The 17,759-nt window shown below is 43.5% G+C and overlaps 1 protein-coding gene across 1 annotated transcript in view; it reads right to left on the reverse strand.

Annotated features, from left to right (window-relative positions):
* Positions 1-1,239: 1,239 nt before the first annotated feature.
* The window catches only part of DHRSX (dehydrogenase/reductase X-linked), a gene marked incomplete at both ends in the record, with an annotated part of 103,466 nt that continues 86,946 nt past the window's right edge, over positions 1,240-17,759 (reverse strand). Inside the window, one exon of the mRNA XM_009640127.2 lies at positions 1,240-1,447. Within this exon, the coding sequence (XP_009638422.2) occupies positions 1,240-1,447 (208 nt within the window). The remainder of the gene's footprint in view (positions 1,448-17,759) is intronic.

Below are 17,759 nucleotides of genomic sequence, written 5' to 3' on the forward strand. Positions count from 1 at the left end.
TCTACATGAAACTGTTATGTTAGCAAGGTGAAATAAGTCCAATGAAGAAGCACCACCACCCCAGACTGATATTTAAAATGGCAATCACAAGAGGCAAAACAAGTTTAATATATACGGTCTGGCAAAGCTGCATTCTCCTTCTTTAAGAAGATTATATGAGCATGCCTATTACAATTTTATTGCAATATTCAAGGTGTACTTAGAAGATACTATTAATTTTTTTAAATATGGGTTTATTTGTTTGCATCTTATTTTACAGCCACTCTTTCAGCCTGCAGTTTCATTTCTAAAATTAAAGCTAGTGATATTTCCATATCAAAGTTTAAAATTAATTTGCTTTGTGGAACATGCCCCTTGATCTAAAATACTTCATTTTAATTAGGACATTTAATTTTCTCTAATGGAATCAGGTTCCTTTCACTTAATCCAAAACTCCTTTCTGAAAGAGGTATAAACAGTACATTTTCTCAGCACTAGGCCTCCTAAGGCTCACCCACATGAGGAGATTGCACCTATGCAGTTAAACTGATTTCAGACTGATCTACTTAAACCACCACAAAATGTTACCAAAGTTGACCGTAACTGGGTCTGCCCCATTTCTGGATCGGTTTTATCAAACAGCTTTAAGTTTCCTAATGCAGACCAGGGATAGATAATAGACAGTCAGGTACCATTATAAGTATGTGCTAGGATGAAAAAAGCTAAATGAAAATTGTCCCACCTCCCAGAACATGAGTCTCTGGACTCAAATAGCCTGGAGCATGGCCACTTCCCACCACCATCTTTGCACAGCTGCTTTCTTCCCTTTGCCCTCTTCTCTATAACATGTTGCGTACATGTAGACCGTGCCAGATCATGTCTGCTTCTCATTAGGAGGACGTACAAGGCATTTCCGAGGAACACTTTGCATATTCTGGCTCTGTGTTAGGATGATGTTCTGCCCCCACGCACGCACAAAGGCATACGGATCCGGGCAGAGATAATCAGTGCTTGGGCACAGACAGCGAAAGGCATTCCCTTCCCTCGCTGCGAGAGCTCGCTCCCTCCACTTAAAATAAGCGTTTGTTCTGGGGAAGGCCTCTCTTTATCAGTTTTGTACATCTCATCAGCACAGAGAAATGCAATAAATACCATACATGATGAGAAACTCTGAAACACCTTCGGCTCCATGCTGACTACAGCTCTCACAATGTAGGGGCACAAATTTATATTAACAAAATTATTTAAAAAACTGCATACCTTGAAAAATAGCCAGGCTGTCATCCATATGCCCACTTTTACAACCCAGAAGACATGCTTGTAGAGCTCAGTATTCACTACTCCAGGGTCTACTACATTAGCAGTCACATGGCTTCCATTTGCAGTCAGGAGATGTTGTAGTCGATAGGTAAATAACACAAGGGCAAGTTTGCTTTGGGCATAGGCTCCATGGGGTGAATATGAACATCTGTATATGGAAGAGAAAGAAAGAGGGAGATGCACATAAAAATAATCAGAAGGAAAACAGAATTGCACAAACGTTGAATGTACTGCATTTTGCAATATCCAGCAAACTAACAGCTATACATTGAATTGTCAGAAGAAACAGCTTATCACTGGCAGGTGTGTTGTTTGCTGGTGATTATTCCATCAGACACCAAGTCTGATTTATGGCGGGGGAAAAAAAAATTAAAATAAAATTACATGGTACCTGCCAGCATCTCTATGTCAATCTATTTGAACTAGAAATGTTGAGGCATCAGTCTCTGGGATATCATCACCTAGAGGCCCTCAGACTACTCTCCCCTTCCTCACTGCCCTCTTCCCACACATACATACCCTGTTCCCACCCAGTAAATCTAGGCCTGATCACACTACTCCCGGTTATTATTATTATTTGTATTGCAGCAGGACCTAGGAGTTCCTGAAGGTTCCTGTGCTGGGCACGGTACAGATGAGTAAGGCAATCATTGCACCTGCCCCAGTGACACACCAGGTTATGCAGAGCTAAAGAGATGGATAAAAAGATGGGGCAAAGAGAGTGGCCTCAAGCATAACCACAGTTATGCCATATACAGCCTTGAGAACCAAGGCGGCTGGCTGGGTCCGTGCCAAACAGGGGGTGCGACGAAGGCACACAAATACTGGGAGTTACGGCAAAACGTTACCTGTTGAGACTCCTGTGCACCTCTTTCATCTGGACGCTGGGTCTGCCTTTCTTTCAAGTCAAACTTTCTAGGAACTGCTGATTAGTTGAGTTTTACTGCATGCAGGCAACAGTAGTTTGTTTGGGTTTTTTTAAATAAGCAGGCTAGTCCCAGGCAAATTAGCAGGTATGTTGCTTAAAATGCTCCTCCTGACTGGGACCTCAGCATGACGTCCACAAATTCCTATGCCATGGCAATTCACTCTTGTAATTACCCCAGCCTCTCATCTAACCTTTTTTGTGCTTAGCAGAACCAAAGGTAATTCCTGGCATAACAGACAGCTCATAGGCAAAGCAGGCGCATGCCTAAAGCAACAGGCTCCTGGGGGCAGGGAAATAGCTTTGGTCCCAATTCCCTTTGCCTCTGGCAGAGCCTGGGGAAGCGGTGCTGCTTGCTGCTGCTGCCAACCTGCAGGAGCCAGGGGTTGGGGTCCCGGGGGGCAGCTGGGGCTACTGCTGGTGGAGGCAGAGAGAGGAGCTCCCACCCAGGAGCAGATGTCTCTTTGCCAGCTCTCTCCTTCCCCCTAGCTGTTGTCCTGCCTCTGTGACAGCCGCAGCTACAGCTCCATCCTCTACACCTTCACCCGTAGCGCCGCAGACACCCAGGCTGGGGATGCTCCCACTCCGCTGAAAAGCCTGCCTTCCGTTTTCTGTGGTTGCTGCTACGTGCAAGGTTTGCGTTTTGATTGAACAGCAAAGATGTCTCAGAGTTCTTTTTGTTACCTCATTCTCGTTGAATGCCTTATTTATAATATCCTGTACACTTCACCACAGAAGGCCTAGCTACCAGACTGACTCTCCGCAGAGGTATAAGGCTACTGAAGCAATTTAACCGTTCATGTTATCTGAATGGGCTCAGACACTTGGAGACACAATGGTAAATCGTACGGCTCAGCCACAGGAAGTAAGAGACAACGGCACTGATTCTCCAGTGCATCTCTTTTTATTTTTTTTCCTGCTTTTTTTTCCCCTGCTCTATTCTTGTTCAAGCAAATCACAAACAAACAGGCTGCAAAAGCATTATATAAATTGAGAGATAATAAAAAAGGACAGCTGATCATAAACAGCCCTTGCATCAACCAACGGCCTGAGCTGTAATGTGCTGGATAACGTAGCTCCATCATCATAAAGATATCACCTGCGCCTCAGGGTAAAATGGGCTATTTTAAGAATAAAGAACAATCACTGCATGAATATAAAAGTGACTTGGCATTCGTCAGGAAATTGCAGTTGCGTTTTAAATTCAGTAACGTCCGTGCTCTGATCTGAGACACTCAAAATGTCACCTTATGCTTCATGCATATTTCAACCCTTTTAACTTGAAGGACCAGATCCTCAGCAGCTATGAGCCTCGCTCGCGCAGCCGTGCAGGGCAGAGCTCACACCACCCATGGGAAGAAGCCCTCTTCTGAAGCCGCCTCCGGCAGCCAGCTGGCAGCCAACCCTGGCACTCCTCCATTGGTGCCACTGTTCCCCCACCGGTGGAGAACGCACGCTGGGGCACGGGACGAGCTTCCCGAGTTGAATTCGAGTGATCTTGTCTGGCAAGCGGCTCACGGGGAAGCAGGGCTGGGGACTACTCTGACTTGTTCTGCCTGGGTCTAGTCTGGCCTTCAGTAACCTTCAGGTGCCAGGCAGGAGGACGGTGAACGCTCTCCATGCCTTCCCATTCCCACATTTTGCGCGAGTGCTGGTTTGGCTTACCTTGTGGCAACGAAGCATGAACTACAAGGGCCGGATCCTCAAAAGCCTTGTACTTTGCATAGATATCTATGTCAGAGGAACCCGAGCGCTGAGAAGATATAAAAAGCTGCCCAATCAGTGAGGAAGCCTTTTATATCACAGTGCAGAGATGCAAATGATTTGCAAGGCAGCAGGGAATCAGACTTCAATAACGTACTATAGATCTGAAGGATATAAAATTGGATACACAGAGCAGACACTTGGCAGAACCCCTGCAATGATTACCTGCTCTCTTCCCATTTTCTCTGTGTGCGCTTTTTGCTTTCCAGGAATCTGGCATCAGTGGGCTACATAAGACAGAGCAGTAGCCTGTGACACAGAACTGACAAGGATTTTTGTTGAACAACTGTTTTGTTTGTGAGACCCTGTCTTACGAGGTTCATGTTGTTCAGATGCTACATTGGAAAAAGAATCAGCCCTGGCTACGTGATTTCATTACATCCAGTCTTGACGTTATGCATCAGAAAAACAGGAGAACGTAGGTTCCTGTTACTTGTACCACGACTGCATCTCCCATGCACATACATGCAGAATCACAGAGTGGTTTGGGTTGGAAGGGACCTTTAAAGAGAATCTAGGCCACCTGCCCTGTGACCAGCAGGGACATCTTTCACTAGATCAGGTTGCTCAAACCCCCATACAATCTGGCCTTGAACACTTTCAGTGGTGGGGTATCCACAGCTTCTCTGGACAACATGTTCCAGTGTCTCACCACTCTCATCGTAAAAAATTTCTTCCCTGTGTCCAATCTAAATCTACCCTCTTTCAGCTTAAAACCATAAAATGTATTCCTCTTACACATAGAATTATCTGGCTTCAAAGCTTATGCATCTAAGTCAAGCCTCCCTTGGCACTCTATGCTCTGTATGTACATTTTCTACACTGAATGAAACTGTAATTGTGTATGAAATAAAACAATAATATTGATACCACGCATTTCCACATTGCTTTCATTTTCCGAAGGCTCTAAAAGCTTTCTAAAATGAAAGTGTATACAAGAGGCCAGCTGAAGCACAGCCCAAAGCAGAACACATGGGGCAAACAAGCAGAACACCAGCAAACTGTGCGGGGCACACCAGTGCACGTGGGGTGCCTGCAACGCTTGGACCCCTGAGGACACAGGGTATTGCTGCTTCATAGCAAGGCAGGAAGATGCTCAAGCAGAGAAACTCTACCTCCTAACTGGGTGGCCAGCCAGGCAAAAGACTGGTTGCCCCCAGCTCCCAGTGGTATATATATGGCTTAACGGTTGGACTTGATGATCTTAAAGTTGTCTTTTCCAACCTAAACGATGCTATGAGTCTACAATTCTATATGCATGCTGGCCAGTCAGCTAGAGAGCTCGGAGGTTCTGGTGTTCAACTGTCCAGGGATCCGTCCTAATTAATACTGCCCACCAGGCTCGAGCTACGCCAGGCAGCACGTGCTGTGGTATGGCAAGCCCGTGCATGGTCAGCAGCTAGGAAAAGCGGAGCAAGGAGTTGGTGGGAAGAAGTCCCATGGGAAGGAATGGCATACCTGGCGTCAGTACCTTGGCGAAGTTCATGCCCACCCACTCTTTTGAGTGGGGCTCTCATGGAAAACAGTCTCTCCTGGGGGATGCCCCCCTAGAGCATTTTGTTGCATCGGTACTAATAAAACAGGGCAATGTACAACTCACTAAATGGAAACTACAGGAGGAGTTATAGGCAGACAGGATTTAATTAGCTGCTTTGAAATCTAGCCAAGAGAGTAGCAATATACAAGACCTTCTTCTTCCTTTTAAAATGTTTTATTGATTCTATACTGATGAATAAAGGATCAGGATAAGGCAGGCTGTGCATTGCCTGTTCAATTAGTTTTTAGAAGGAATTCTTATTTTTGGCTTAAGATTTTTTGCAACATAGGCTGAAAAGTTTGAACTGTTATTACAAAAATCAGAGAGGAGAAGAGAAAGGGACTGTTTTGTATTTTTCCCAAAACAAAATAAGTATGTATTCAATTCTGGTGTGAGTGAGTGCCTTGTGGTTTGCTGATTTTTTTTTTTCCCCACCAGAAGCTGATTTTACCCTTCATCTCCATGGTGCTGTCTCCAGCAGCAGTCTCCCTAGCATGCTGGGGCAATGTATTTGTAAAAAGTAACGAGGAGCCAAATTTCAAACCAGAGCCTGCAGTGGCTAATTAGGTGTTTAAATATGGACTCAGCTGCTACCCAAGTTTGAAAACAGGATCCATGTTTAGCACTTCCCTTGGCAGCCAGTCTTACTCTGGTTTCTTTTCTGTCTGGTTGAGTTGGTCTGTGTTCAGCAGAGGTCTCCCATTTATGTCCGGTGATACCACATTTAGTGAAGAGCATTAAGGCAGCTCAGGGCACCCACTGAGTAACAGAGAAAACAAAACTGCTGCTTGGCATAGACCACTCCCTCCACGCCTCCCGCGCACAGGCTCTCGCGCCGCTCTCGGCTTTTTCTTTTTCTCTTTCATTGACGGTTGCTTTTGCATTGCGCACGCATGCGGGGGAAGCCGGCACAGACCGACTGAAAGCAGGGTGCAGTGCCAGCACCCTTCCTCTTGCCCACCGCACCTTGCTTCGACAAAAGGCTCCGAGGGCCTGTGACCCTACTGACCCCCACACAGCTACACGGAACCTGGCTGGTGCAAGGAGTGAAGTTTTCCCGGCGTGGACCTCTTTCCCACCGCACTTCTCTTGCGCATGCCCTCCTCCCCTCACCCATCACCACGCTCCCCAATTTCCAGCGTGTTAATTTGCCTGGAGGGCAGAGCGCGCCAGGATCAAGCTGCAGAACAACCCGATTGCTATGTGCTCCATTAAAAAACAAGTGATGCAAAACGTGGGTGACATGCTGGGGTTTTTAATGAAAGGCCACGCAAAATTTCAATATATGCCTTAGGATGCATCAGTGAATTAAGCAAAACACAGACTTGCTGTATTAAAATGACTAAAGTTTCCTAATGACTTATGTATTAATCTTGCAATACATCATCACCATTGCTTAGTCAAGAATATAAAAGACTATTATTAAACACTCATGGAGCTTTCGCAGTCTTAAATTTTCTTTCTCCAGGGAATGCAGCACAAGATTTTTCAAGATTTTTGATAGATTTTGCAGTTTATTTTGAAGCAGCTGTAGAAATATATTGTAAAATATAGGTATGCCTTTTCACGTTATCACAAGCAGTTTCTTTCTCTCTTTCTATGATAAGCCAAAGCCTGAGTCCTAAATTTTGCTTATTAGATTTAAGCGGGCTTCCTGACAGAACTACATATATTTATCCCACGAACACATTTGCTGAGTCTCATCAGTTGTGATTTTCCCTCAATTAAAAAAAAAAATAAAAAATACAGAGATAGAGAAAAGACAGAGTTGGAGAAATTAGAATATGTGTATTACTGCTGAAAATTGCTGACTAAAAGAAACAAGCGTATGCATTAGTTAAAAAAAAAAAAAAACTAAAATTTAAAGTGTTAATCTGTCTACTTACTCAGATTTTCTTACAGTTTTGTTCAGTAGCTGTCCTGTTACTAACTACTACTATAGGCTACCATATAGCCACCCATTTCATATGCATACTTGGGTACTTTGGGTGTTCGCTGAATAACTACACTTCTTCATGTACATTTCTTTCATATACTTGATACATAGCCTTAAGAAAAAAAAATATATGTACATATAACAGTCAAGGTGGCCTTAGCACAAGCCCATGTATTTGAACTTGAATACACTGGTAGCTGTAATCTGAGTGAATAAGGACTCAAGCATTAGGGACTCCTGAAGTGTCCTCATGACCTTGTGATGGACATGTTGGAAAGGAAGGCTACAAGACTGATAAATAAAATTAGTGGTTCTGCACAAGCTGAAAAGCAAACCCTTCATGTCCCAGCTGGTCGAACCAGGGTTACTTAAGCAGCCAGAGGCAGGTGGCGCTTTCAGAGCAGTCCACCTTGCCCTTTAGTTCTGACCCACAGACAAAAACCAACCACATCTAGAGCTTCCCCCTGCAGCGAGCTCCTTGGTGCCACCATGTGCTGCTCACACACAGCTCTGGCCAAAACTGGGTTTTCTCTTTCAACAGTGGTAAAATAGCATTTTTCTTCTTTGGCCAAAACTGGGTTTTCTCTGAAATCTTTCAACAGTGGTAAAATAGCATTTTTCTTCTTAAAATTAAAGGATAAGCATAAGGGTAGAGGCTCAGAGCTGGGAAGTTCTCTCTAAATTGTTGGTGAAGCTGTAGCTGACTTTTCCACAAGCCAGTGATTCCTCCTTTGTGCTTAATCCACAGTTCATTATGAGCCACAAGCTGGAAGCAGGGTTGTGGGTTTTTTTAAAGCCACACTTCCCAACTTCCAGCACTTGACTGTATAAATACCTAGCATTCAGTGACTAGCCCCGTGTTAGAGCTTGTAGGAAATGCAGAGTGAACAAAAATTAACTTACTGTCTTTGGAGGACTACATTTAGTGAAGGAACCTGGAAGGTCTTCATTATAAAAATATTTATGAAAGTTAAATAAGCAGGGGCTTGTCATCCTGGCCATTACCGTCATCCAGATGCAATCAATGCATCATTTTTTATTTGGCTGATCCCTCCTCCTAATGACAGGAGGCAACACGTCTAGAGCCCTCCTGCTCTACTGATTGCCTTGCTGCGTGTGGCTCCGCTGCTCTGTGCGTACGTTGTATGTGCTGTGCTCTCAAATGTATGAAACATGGACTCAAAGGCTGGTCTTCTCAAAGTCTCACCAGAATCAGTATCTTTAAAAAAACTCTAATTTTTCTGTTTGCGTACAATTGGTGTCAATTTATAATGTTTTCGATGATTTTAAATATTGATGGCAAGTTGAAGCTATAATTACTGTAATTCCATTCTCCCAGAAAACATATCCTTTATAAAGAATTATATAAATTGCCTCATCCAAAGCATCATTTTTCTACAGTTGGTTCATATGATGCAGTGTTAAGTACTTGCTAATATTTGAAGTGGTATTTGAGGATAATGGTATCCCTTCACTCAAATAAAAATCTCCATCAAACAAATGAATAATTAAATACATAGAAGCAAGCAAGTTTTTACATTTGCTGCAGCCAAGAAACAGATCAAGGCTCCAAGGCCTACTTTCTGTGTCCTTGTGACCCTTTTGAGTGATGGGGAACCATCACTGCCACATACCTTTTAATGTTATCTCTTCAATAAACTGAATCTCAGGTTATTGAAGACTGTCACACATTTTTTAAGATTATCTCTGGATTATATCAAGGAGAACTCTGAGGCACTCTCCACCCACTTGTGGAAAGCTTCCTAGCTTTCCTGCAATGGAGCTTTTAAGTTGAAGGAAGCAATGGGTCTTCTTACGCTTTCTTCCACCAGAACACACATAGGGCCATAAAATGGCCCAGTAATAACTTGAACAATCCTAAATCTTACCTCCATTTCGATAAAATAATTTTAAAATTGGCGTAGAGTTTTCCAGACCAGCTACAGATTCTGGGCTTTTCATTCTGGGACTGAGAGGGAACTGTAGGGTTTGGTTATGCATAATAAAGTGCTGCCATTTCAAATCCAGTGCAGTTCACCTAATGTGGTTAGCAGATTTTCAGCAGAGTACATGAAATTTGTTGGTGTATACATGAAGATAATGTAAGGCTTTATTTTGTGATGGGCTGAACCCACTGCACTGCCTTGGAGTTGAGAGGCGTCGAATGTGTTTTGTGAGTGCAAATGTTCAACACACTGAAGGACTGGTCTGTCTTACCAGGAGAAACATGGCTTGAATGTACACACAGACTGCAAAATCCTCTTTCCTCCATGGTGACTACAAATACTGTGCAGAAAATCCTACGCCATCGCTCTCTGTCTACAGAAGCAACACAAGACCATCAAGTCTGGCCAACAAATTTTGAAAATCAGTTTTTGTTTGTTGAAATGATCTAACAACTTCTGCTTTTTCAAAGTTTCCTTACGTAGTGAGGATATGAGTATCACAGCTTCAAACTGAGAGGTAAAACTGACTAACTCCCAGTACGTGAATTAAGGAACAAGCTCATAAAGAAAGTCAACTATTTGTTAAAAACAGTCATGAGAAGTCTTCCCCTCTCTTGGAAGACAGCTAAGTTAAAGAAGAAATACAGCTGGAGTGCCAACAGGTACGGGAGAGATTACAGTGTGGAAGCTTTCTGCATGCACGAAATGACTGATAGCCCAGATACGGCAGGAAAGGGTTTCATTCATGTGAGACCATACGTCACCAGCAGCCCTTGGCCGCTGTCAGAAAAGATGTGGGATTTAAATAGATGTATGAAAGGGGCCTGTGAAGAGGGGGGTCTTACTGCAGGGACATAAACAAGTCCACTTCAGCAAACAGAAAAACCTGCTGGAAACAAATAACATAGAGTGGCTCAAAGTGGTCCACAGCCAGCGTTGCAAAGTGGTTATTTCGAAGTAGCGTAAGAGACAGTGACAGCAATCACTTTCTCCACCTTTTAGCCTTTAAGTTGGGTTTTGGTTTTGTTTTATAAATTTCTCAATACTCTGTCACCCTGGAACACTGTAAACAGAGCTCTGTAATGGAAAACCAAGCATTTCCTAAGAAGGGGCACGGCATGGCCTGGGGCCAGAGCACATGAGATCTCTTCCACTTGCAAACACACCGAAAGCAAGCAAAGTCAGGCAGGTTTAGCTTTCCAGGAAATAACGGGAACTTTCATGTCCAAACCCTGCAAAACCAACACACAGTCCCAGCCCTCACTGAAAAAAGAATTAAAAGATACTGCTGCTTTGGCGGACTGATCGATTTTTGGTGGCAATTCAGCTATTGAACACCCCCAGCTTTGAGCTGAGAACCACCAGATTTCAGGCAAAACTCATAATATTTTAATGTGGATATTCCTGCAGTGCCATATTATAGCTAGCATCACTGTTAAAAGCCTTTGAGCTTCTCAGAAAGCTATTGTGAGCCACAGTACTCCTCAGTCTCTGCGCTTCTTGGGAGGCTGAGGCGGTGCTGTGTATAGCCAGCCTTCACCTCCCATGACAAGAAATGCAGGAGAACTGCAGTACCTGACACATAATGAGAACAGAAGAAATGGATCAATGAAGCTGCAACTGTATAAGACAGCCTGGCGGTATTAAAACTCCTGGGGGCTGAAATATTTCACTTTTACAGTGACTTATTTTAATCAGAAAGTATATATTTCATAAACCACACATTTTTTATAGATAACTCGATTTAATCAAAAGACCGATTTTTCTTCACACGTTTAAGTATACAAATGCCTGGTCTGCTTTTGAATAGATGAAGTTCTCCTTCACTGAAAGAGGTTTAGGATGGGGAACAGAGAAAAGGTTAAGAGTTATCATTCATAATTGCAGAGGCAGAAGTCTGCCTTTGCCTTCCTCCGCTACAGCTTGTAATCCCTAATGCACGCGGCAAGATCAGGGATGTATGGTTGTGAAGGACCAGGAGCAACAGCAGGGCTGAACCCAGAGGGGATTTGCGGAAGGCAAGCTGATCGTTTTGAACTTTAACATTTCCCTTAACACTTATTCCAGGGATTTACAGGCACGTGTGACAGCTTTCCCCAGCTACGCCAGGCAGCTCGAAGGACAACTCTGCTGAAAAGGTACCGTGAGGGTGGTAGTAGTTAGAGCGATCAAGAGGAACGCTAAAATCATTTGAATAATCACCCAGGACCTGAACTCTAAAGCTTTTAGGGTTCGCTCAGCCTTTATGAGTCTTTTCACTCACAGGGAGATGTTTGACTAGCCTTCCTCTCTCAAGGGTGACAAGCTATCTCCACTCCCTATTCTCCACGAGTCCCTTTTGCCTTCTCTGTCACACGAGCGCAGTGCATTAGCTTTCAAATTACCATTGAACCATCTTGCCGTTTTGGAAAACAGCGCGCCCGCGCAATCCGCTGCCTTGCGTGCCACCCGGAGCTGGTTTCACCCACCCAACCCGCGGTGCCGGGAGAGGCTGAGCAGCAGCAAGGAACACCCACGTACCTCCCAACACGCTGCAATTTTGGTCTCGTTCAGAAACACTGTGTCCTATTAAATCATTAAGCATTATTAATAATCCTTTGTTAAGGCCATTAATCCCTTTTAGACAAGAAGGGATTTAACATCGTGACACACAAAGTAGCTACATTTAATTTCACTGAATGCACTGAAGTCTGGAGTTACCTTTGTGGTAGTAGTGTTACACTGTGTTACTGTTACTCAGAAATCAATAAACCCTAAAAGTATTTTGATTAGACAGAATGAAGATAGACTGATAAATGTTAAAATTAAAACTTTCCTAAGTTGGCATCCTGACTTAAGTATTTCTTCATTATTGGCTGCACGAATGTCTGCGGATCACCTGTGGCCTGCAACAGGGATAAAAGACATGCTGCACGTGAACTGAAGCTCTGTCTTTTGGATTTATTAATTGGTCTGCTGATATAATAGCCCATTTATATTTTTTTTAATTAATTTACAGAATTTGAGATCTGTGCCTTCACCAGTACGCTCATTTTCCAGGCCAGCAAGTCAATTTTTGCAATTAATGCTAATGGCTGCAAAAGCAAAGGATTGCTTTGCAAAGCAGCAAATCCTTTTGCATTTATACAGAAAACATTTTTCAAAGAAGGACTGAAATACCCTTACGTAGGTGCATTAAGCATTTGAATACTTATAGACAGGAAAACCTGGTAACCTGCGCAGGAAGGAGATGTTTAACTGAATATAGCAGTGTGCTGCAGTAGATATTTGGTCCTGTCAAGGGAACATGATTTATCTTGCAAATAGAACCGGAATATGCAATAGAAGTCACTGTGGGGAAACTGTTTAAACAGTACAACTCAAATAAAAACATATATTCCTTGAGTAAAATAAAATTATAATAACATGCATCTATGGTATTGTCTAGAACAATCTGTTATGACTACAATTTCTGTAGTTTTCACAGTGCTTTATTGAGCAGAAGTCCAGCGACACAGGTCTTTATGTATAGCTGTGAAAGACTTCTGTACTGACTAACACGGATTAACAAATGAAAGGGTAATATTTAACATCCCTCCTACTTCCTCTTACATATTCTCCTTTATTATCTAAAAATTTGGAAATAAAACAATAGTACTATGCTACTGCTATGCCACACCAGCTTCATGTTTGCTTTTGCTTGAATCAAAGATGTTGTACATGCCATAAGTTCTTCCAGTCAGTGAGAATTAAGTAACTACAAGTGATAGATCAGTTGTGAAAAGGCACTGAAAGAACCAACTGGGAATTAAAAAAAAAAAAAAAAAAGCTATGAAAAAAATGTTGACTCATCAATCCATTCTTAGGGAAAAAACTGTTTTAAACTAATGTTCAGCTTGAAAAAAAAGTAATCTGAAACTGATGGAGATACTTTACTTCAACAGGATGACTTAGAAATTAAAGGCTTGGAGTTTCTGTTTGATCAACATTATACTTCATTTTACAAACAAATTAGGAATAAAATATTCTGAAGTCACTGGAATCAATGGTTTCAGTCTGAAAAAGGGATTCATATTTTCCAAAAGTAATTTGACATTTTAACTTTTCATTGCTATTCATGAACAATGTTTTCAAAATCTCAGCAATGCTGATGGGACAAAATCCTAAACTTTCTGCTCGAACTCAGTACAGCTTCATTACCAACAAACATCACACACACAAGAAGTGAAGATGAAGAACACCACCCATCCAAGAACAGGAGGTTTCCGGGGACTTTGCCGGACATATTTTCCCAGCAGTATGTGACACCTCCTGTTACAGCCCTTATGAACTGCCTAGCACAGGAGATGAACTGGAGCTGCCTCCTCTCCCCAGCATCCTCCCAGGTCCTGGGCAGAGCTATTTACCCTATTTTACACCAGCTTGGAAGCACGTATGGCAGCTGGGATTTTTGCAATTCCTTTCATTCAATCTCTATTGTCTCTGACACGATTCATGCACTAGGGCTACAGGGAAAAAATTATCTGGGGACTGTACCAGCTTGGAGAGTTACAAAAAACATAACTCCTTCTGCAGTGAGAGAGCAGGAAAAGTGTGACTAACTGTTCCTGAATATATAGGAGATGTGAATCAGAAAAGGAGCTGTGTTACTGTGGCTGGGGAGTTCACAGATCTGTGATTCACAGCATTACAGGGCCCATTTGGCATGCAAAAAGAGAGGATGATGAAAGGAATAGTTAGTCATGGAGACAAAGCTAGACAGAACACAAAGATGCTACCCCTGGGAGAGCAAACATATTCAGGTGTGACCCACAACCTGGGAAAAGGAATAAGGTCATCTTTTCTTTATTTCCCTAAAATTGCCTCTTACTTTGGTAGGTAGACTACTTGAAGGAGCACCCTCCACCCCAGCCTTGTAGGAGCACCATGAACTCCAGCGCACCGTTCAAGCCTACTTCAACCCAAGAGGATGGCACAATCCTCCTCAAGCTTTTGCTAAAACCAGACAGCCATATTCTCTCATGACCATGGTTTTTTTTTTTCTTCTCTCACTTGAGAAAGTATTATTTCAGGCAGGCAAAAGAGGAAATAAGGACATCCCAGCTACGCTGTTAGAGTGCACACTGTACTACCCTCAGCATGTAACTGATTTCAAATCGCCACTGTTGAAACGCTTGCAGATAGCGTTTCTGTTAAACTTTCACCTCCTTGAAAACAGTCGTGTTCGAAGTAGGGATGAAGGAGAATGATTTGCCTTAGGGATCCCCTTGTCGACTCATGTGATTGCTGTTGAAAATGGTCTGGATCTAAAAGACCACAAAGGTGTTTGATGTTCTTCATATATCCTTCAGCAAAAGAACTGGGAGAACAGTCATTGCTCTTGTGCGTTTGCATTTTCAATAACACACATGAAACAAGCTATGCCCTGCCAGTTTGGAACAAGCTCTGTCCTGCCTTGATGTACCCATGCTGTGTCTCTTTTACTGGTGCGTATGTGAAGAGGATGGGCAGGAAGGGGGAGAAACTACATTCTTAGGGGAGAAATAGGACTGGGGCTAGGGGGAGAAGATAAGAGGAAGATAAATGCAGAGGAAGAAATGAACTGGTGGGCAGAAATAAGACACTTCTCCCCCAAAAAAGAGGAAAAAATGAGATAGGGAGGGAAAAGGCAATGGGGACATAAAGGCTTAAAAGACACAGGTGCAGATGAAACTATCAACATAGAAATCAAGTAGGTAGGCATGGCGAGAGAGATAACAAAGAAAAAGAATGTAAAATGCAAGGAAAATCACGAAAAAATTAAATTAACCCTCCTGCCAAAACAGGAGCTGAAAAGAGAACCACGGGATAACTCAGACTGGTAAAATGGCAGAAAACAAACCAAAGAGGAAACATGGAAGACAGTAGCACAAACTGCATTTAATACCGTTCACAGGGCAGACCTCACAACAATTATTTATTATGCTGTTTCCCTGTGGTTACTGTGATATGGATGACTTCTGGCTTCAGAGCAGAGCTCTGAGCAGCCAAGTACAAGCAATGGGAGCAATGGCCACAGCTGAGACTGCCAACCCAGAGCCTCCTGCATGGGAGAATGATCCCACAGGGAAATCTGCATTTAAGCAGAGAACCGAGCCTCAGTTTACTGTCTCCTTTATGTCAAGGCAGTCTTCTGCCTTTCTTTCTCTGCCGCGTTTCATGGATGGTTCCCTCCTCTGCCACCATCACTCACCTCCAGTTTGGATACTAGCCCAACCAAAATCTACGAATAATGGGACAAGTGCACGGTAAACATTTCAGTCTGCTGCCATCTGTGATTTGTCCAGCACAGAGTATGGCCCTCTTTCTCCACTGTGAATAAACGATTTCAGTTTGCTTTGCTGCCTCCCTGAAAGATTAGGACTACCATCCAATTAGGGAACATACACCCAAGTCGTGAAATTAATTACGGCCAGCTAGTGCAACTCAAAATAAGGAAAAAGCCAGTATAAAATTTTTAGAAAGATTTCCCATTCACACAAGTGGCAAAAATAAGGGATGGCATCACTGGCAAACTGTGGCAATTCGTGGAACACTGTGATATCACAGTGCTCACCATGGGTGTCTTTATTGCATCCATTAAAGCTCTTAAACACCTCTCTGAAACACAAGGCATCCCCAAGGCTCCGTGGTGTAGGCGATGCCTGCGTATGGTGCCCTGCAACCCTCCTCCAAGGTTGCTAAACCACCCGCTCACGCTGTAGGCACACACTTGAGCACACAAGCGATCACTGGTTTTAGCAGCGCCGTTTATGCGATAACTAAGTATTCATCCGAGTTGGGGTTTATCAGCAGTTAGGCTAAAAAGAAACCCAGGAGTATCATCTTCTGCTTGAACCAAGAAAAGGTTTGGAGCTGAATCCACAGCCCCTTCTGGGTCCTACCAGTGTGCCTGTGTGCTCAGAAAGCAGGCATTGCTGATGCTCCCGAGCAATTCAGAGCATCCATGTGGGAAAGAGCAGGCAAAATCAGCCAGACTCTGTCATCCTTTATGGCTTTTCTTGAACCAATAAAGTTGAAATGTAAAGGGCAGGGTTTAGCACAAAAGCTGCAGTTAAATCTCACTGGTATATTATTACTTTTTGCATCAGAATGGTCATATTCATGCTCAACCATAACTTTCTTAGCTGAAACATTTCTGGTTCCTTTAAAATGCGAGCTAATAATGATGAATCACAGGTAAGGATGATCCTAAATTAAAGAGGCACAGTACAAAGCTTTGCTATAATCAAGGAAACTACTGTTATCTAGAGACAGAACAGCCACATTTAATTTTGCATTCTGCACTTTAGCCCGAAGAAGTCCTAATTACGCTCCCCTTACCCCCTTTCGTGGTGCCATCCAGCACATGCCCATCAGAAACAATGAATACGTGCATCAAGTGAAGAGTAAGGGTAATTTCCTGTGGTTGTTTTACAAGCAAGAGATTAAACTGCGACTACCCTGCAGAGTTTAAACAATGTGCTTGTAATAAAACCGGTGCCGTGGTATGTAATCAGAAGTCAAACAGAAAGTTTGACATGCTTAACGCAGCATTCATATGTAAAATGTCTGCAGTGGAAACAGCCCAGCCCTCTAATTTCAGACTTTGTTCCAAAATGAAACCTCAGGCCAGGTGCCTCTGAGCACGTGCTGAAGTCCCTGTCAAAGGACGGAGACGGAATTTCTCCATGAAATGATGCAAAGCTCAGGCCGGCTCCGTGCAGACAGAAACACTCTGGAGCCCATCAGGAGAAAGGCTCTGTTTGAGCCTGTTAGTAAGCACATAATTGCCATACGTGACTGCACGGGGAAATTTTGAAATGTATCTCAGTCATCCTGCCCGTTCCTCAATTAACTGAACAACTCTACACGGTTCCTGTATGACACCAGAGACATTGACTGCATCATGTGGTGTCTTCCTCACATTAGAAATAGCCTATAGACATTCACTCACAGTTTTCCTAAATGAAAGTAGTTGGACAGAATGTGGCCATGAATTTTAACCCAACTCACTGGGTTAAAAACCCAGGATGGCCATGCACTCGGATCTCAGCAAGCTCTCAGGGAAGGGCAAGGGCTGACCCAGAGAAGAGCCAGGGCTCCAGCATTTGCAGTGAATCACCAGGCTGGTGCATGAGAGGGCAAGAGCCACGGGGACGGGAGGGATGACACAGCCCAGGGACAGGAGGCAGGCGGGGAAGATGGAGAAGGGCTGCGAGGGAGGCAGAGATGGGGGGACCAGAACGTCAGGAGCGGTGCAGGACAAGGCAGAGGCCAGAGGCAGATGGAAGGGATGATGGTGTGCCAGGAGCTGCAGGCTGGTGAGCAGAGCTGCCACGGAGGACGGAGCAG

This window comes from Egretta garzetta, unplaced genomic scaffold (genome assembly GCF_000687185.1).
Source record: "Egretta garzetta isolate BGI_Z169 unplaced genomic scaffold, ASM68718v1 scaffold125, whole genome shotgun sequence".
NCBI lineage: Eukaryota > Metazoa > Chordata > Aves > Pelecaniformes > Ardeidae > Egretta > Egretta garzetta.